The sequence below is a fragment of the Triticum aestivum genome, chromosome 6A (assembly GCF_018294505.1).
Source record: "Triticum aestivum cultivar Chinese Spring chromosome 6A, IWGSC CS RefSeq v2.1, whole genome shotgun sequence".
In the NCBI taxonomy this organism is placed as follows: domain Eukaryota; kingdom Viridiplantae; phylum Streptophyta; class Magnoliopsida; order Poales; family Poaceae; genus Triticum; species Triticum aestivum.
In genome coordinates, this window is record NC_057809.1 from 172521550 (window position 1) to 172525525 (window position 3976).

At 51.5% G+C, this 3976-nt stretch overlaps 1 protein-coding gene across 1 annotated transcript; it reads right to left on the reverse strand.

The window, feature by feature from the left end:
• Positions 1–2860: 2860 nt before the first annotated feature.
• On the reverse strand, positions 2861–3766 carry LOC123129559 (zinc finger CCCH domain-containing protein 14-like). Its single transcript, XM_044549676.1, has 2 exons — positions 3681–3766; positions 2861–3464 (listed from the first exon to the last, which is right to left on the reverse strand). The coding sequence occupies exons 1-2, from the start codon at positions 3764–3766 to the stop codon at positions 2861–2863; spliced, it is 690 nt and encodes a 229-aa protein (XP_044405611.1).
• Between the last annotated feature and the right edge of the window lie 210 nt (positions 3767–3976).

Here is a 3976-nt window from a genome sequence, read left to right on the forward strand (position 1 = left end):
GGGGGCCTCCTCCCAGGCCGAGCGGGCCGCGGCGAGGTGGAGCGGCCGGCGTGCCACGTGGCGCTCTGCCAGTGGCCGTGGGTGGCGGCGTGGCGTGTCCGGCGGCGGACGGACACGTCCGGCACGGAGAGAGATGATTTAGGGTTTGGGGACGAAGGAGATCCGGATTTCGGGAGGGGACTTTATATAGGTATAGAGGGAGCTAGGAGAGTCCAAATGAGGTGCGGTTTTTGGCCACGCAATCGTGATCGAACGATCTAGATGATGGAGAAGGCTTAGGTGGGTTTTGGGCCAAATTGGAGGGGTGTTGGGCTGCAACACACACGAGGCCTTTTCGGTCCCTCGGTTAACCGTTGGAGTATCAAACGAAGTCCAAATGATACGAAACTTGACAGGCGGTCTACCGGTAGTAAACCAAGGCCGCTTAGCAAGTCTTGGTCTAATCCGGAAATGTTTAATCCCCACACATGAAAGAAAGCTAGAAATGACCACCGGAGGAGAACGAAGCGCCGGAATGCAAAACGGACAACGGGGAAAATGCTCGAATGCATGAGATGAACACGTATGCAAATGCAATGCACAAGATGACATGATATGAGATGCATGACAACGATAACAACACATGGAGACAAAGACCCGAACCCGAGAAAATAAAATAACTTAATGCCGAAAACGGCAAGAGTTGGAGTACAAATTGGGAAAGTCATATCCGGGGTGTTACACTCCGCCTCCCCGCGAGCCAGCCTGATGAGGCCGTGCCTGAGGAAGCTCCATGTCGTCCGCCCCGCGAGGCTTGACCCCTCGCGAGGGTCTTGGGTCTATGTTGATGAAGACGAGCCGTGCTGGGCCCCCTTTGAGCCACGCCGCAGGCCGCAGGCAGGCAAGTCTGGGGACCCCCGTTCCCAGAACGCCGACAGGATTATGCTATGCGGTGATACTTGGTGAACTTACCATCTACTCTCTTCTACATGCTGCAAAATGGAGGTTGCCAGAAGCGTAGTCTTCGGCAGAACTAGCTATCCTCCTCTTATTCCGGCATTCTGCAGTTCAGTCCACATATGCTACCCCTTTTCCATTTGATACCAATGCATACATATGTAGTGTAGCTCCTTACTTGCGAGTACTTTGGATGAGTACTCACGGTTGCTTTGCTTCCCCCTTTTTCCCCTTTCGATACCCGTTTGTTGCGACCAGGCGATGGAGTCCGGAAGCCAGATGCCACCGTCGACGATGACTCCTACTACTACATGAAGGCCGCTGACGATGACCAGGAGTAGTTTAGGAGGATCCCAGGCAGGAGACCTGCGCCTCTTTCAATTTGTATCCCAGTTTATGCTAGCCATCTTATGGCAACTTGTTTAACTTGTGTCTGTACTCAGATATTGTTGTTTTCGTTGACTCTTGTGTTTTCGAACTTATGTATTCGAGCCCTCGAGGCCCCTGGCTTGTAATATAAAGCTTGTATTATTTTAATTTGTGTCTAGAGTTGTGTTGTGATATCTTCCCGTGAGTCCTTGATCTTGATCGTACACATTTGCGTGTATGATTAGTGTACGGTCAAATCGGGGGCGTCACAATAGAGGAGGTGGATGAGTTTGGGCTGGCGGCGCGGAGAGGGAGGTGGATGGGCTAGGGTTGGGGGATGTCGGTCGACTTAAATAGCCGGAGTTGACCCCGGGCGGCGAGCCGGAGTAGCGGCACGCGACGTTCACACCTTCCACCAAAGGAGACGCCTGTCGGACCGCCGGGTTTCCGGGCGACTCCGCATGGGGCCCATCGTTAGTCCGACGTGATGGACGCGCCCGGGCGCCCTCATATTCATCCTATATTTGGGCTGTATATGAGGGGTGCCGGTCAGCCCAGGCATTTGAGGAGCCCGTCTGGGTCGCATTTGCGTGACTGTGTCATCCACCCAGACGTTTGAGGTGGATTTGAGGCGCCATGCTGTAGTAGTAGAGGCCTCTCACCACGCCTACCCCGAGGCCGCTTCACATTCTTTAAAAATCAAGATGCCGTTAAAAATTAAAGTATTTATGTGATTTGTGCATAAGAGAGTAATTTTGACAAAGAATAACTTAGCAAAGCATAGTTGGGTTGATAGTAAACGGTGTGACTTCTGTGATCACAATGAATCAAAACAACGATACTGTGGTGGACCATTCATGCGTCCTTCAATGTTCTCCCCCCACCACTTTATCGAATTTATTTGGGGTATAGTTAAATAGGGTAGAGTCTAAGATGACGGTACATATTCAAGAAGGAATGTGTACATTACTTTGGACCATTTGAAATTGCCGTCTTCTTTAACAGATAAACAATCATCAATTTTTTATAGTATCTTCAGGGCATCGATATGGATCCATATGTGGTCGTTACTCAATCATGCGCAGCATAGGAACTTTATGAATATTGGGTGCAACCAATAAAAAATGGTTGCACAGAATACTTAGAATCGGTTTGGATGACGGACCAACAATAGCATAGGTGTCTAGTCATCTTACCCTATTTTCGCCGGTTGTGACAACTTTTTTAGAGTTTTGTCAGATTATTTGAGACCATGTTTTGAACCTCACACAATTTTTAATAAAATGAGTGTGTGCATCGTGAGATGGAGAGGCCGAGGGTATTCATTCTTTTCGAGGAAAAAAATGTAGAGGCCTCTCACAAGCCGCTACGGCCTAGGTAGATGGTGACAGGGCCGCTAAACTGCCGGTCACTCAGATAAATGAACCACTGTACTGAAAACAGAAGAGCCTCATAAAAGTCATGAGTGACTAAGGTGCAGTACAAAATCCATAAAATCGACGGCATAATCCCAAGTTTAGAGTTACACTGATCTCATCCAGCGGTTGATGGATCGCTACCAACCACACGGCTCTCGAGCAGCAGGAGCCGGCCTGCGGAGCTCGCTCTCGCTGTGGGCGAAGCGGCAGCCGTCGCCATACGTGCAGGACCCTCTGGCGAAGTGCGCGCACAGCCTGGTCTTGACGCCGTTATATCGCCCTCCGCCGGGCACCGGCAGATGCTCCCAGACCATGGCGCTGGCGTGCCTGATTTGCTCTGGCGTGCCCTCCAGCTCCACGTTCTTCAGGCTGGCGTCCCGCTCGTGGTCGCGAATGCGCAGCCTGGCGCCGCTGGCCCGGGATATCTCCCTTATGGTCGCTCCGCTCCGCCCGATGATGGCGCCTGCGAGGGACGCGTCCACGCTGATCTTGGCCGTCGCCCAAGCGCCGAAGCTCGCCGGAGCTGCGCTGGAAGGCGTCGGCGCTCTGAGTGCATGGTCACCGGTGGGGCTTGGTTGGTCCATGCACATGGGCGGTAGCGTTGGATTGAGCATGGCAAGCTCGTTCTCGTCTTGTGCTGTAGCTGGGCCACTCGGAATGCTCGTTTCTGCGACGGCCTGGGAGCCGGCCGGAATGTCGTGGATGAAGTGGCAGTTGGAGCCAAAGCGGCAGCCTGCGGTGCTGCACGATGGGGGACAAGAAAGTGATCAGATCTGTACTGATGCCGAAATCAGGGAAGCTGGTGGTTAAGTAACTAGCTGGACACTACAATCAGAGGGAATGCAAACAACAAATTCGGCAAACTTGAGAGCCATCAACCCATCCATACAATTCATCTCATCCAACTCGCACGCCATGTTCATTTAACGCTGTCCCAGAAAGGCTGAAAGAGGTTACCTGAAGAACCTGACGCATGGCTTGGATTTGCTTCCTGCGCCTGCTTCAAACGCCTCCGGCTCTGCTACACCAAAACGACCAATCATGCGGTTCCAAGTTAATAGTACGATGGTAATACTGTTAGAAATAATCTTGATTTAGTGTCAAGTAATTAGATTAGCCAAATCATTAGTATATCCGGCAAGATTGCATGTTGTGTCCGGGTACGAGTACTAGTCCTAGGCATAGTAGGTTTTGCTCAGACGTGAGTAGTGTCGTGTAGGAGTCGGTCATGTAGTCCAATGATGAGTCGTTGT

Bases quoted from the DNA above. Each gene is read 5' to 3' on its own strand.
- LOC123129559 (XM_044549676.1), bottom strand. From the start codon at position 3,766: ATGATTGGTCGTTTTGGTGTAGCAGAGCCGGAGGCGTTTGAAGCAGGC. The intron at 3,465-3,680 runs GTAACCTCTTTC...CCCATCGTGCAG, and splicing joins CCATGCGTCAGGTTCTTCAG to CACCGCAGGCTGCCGCTTTG.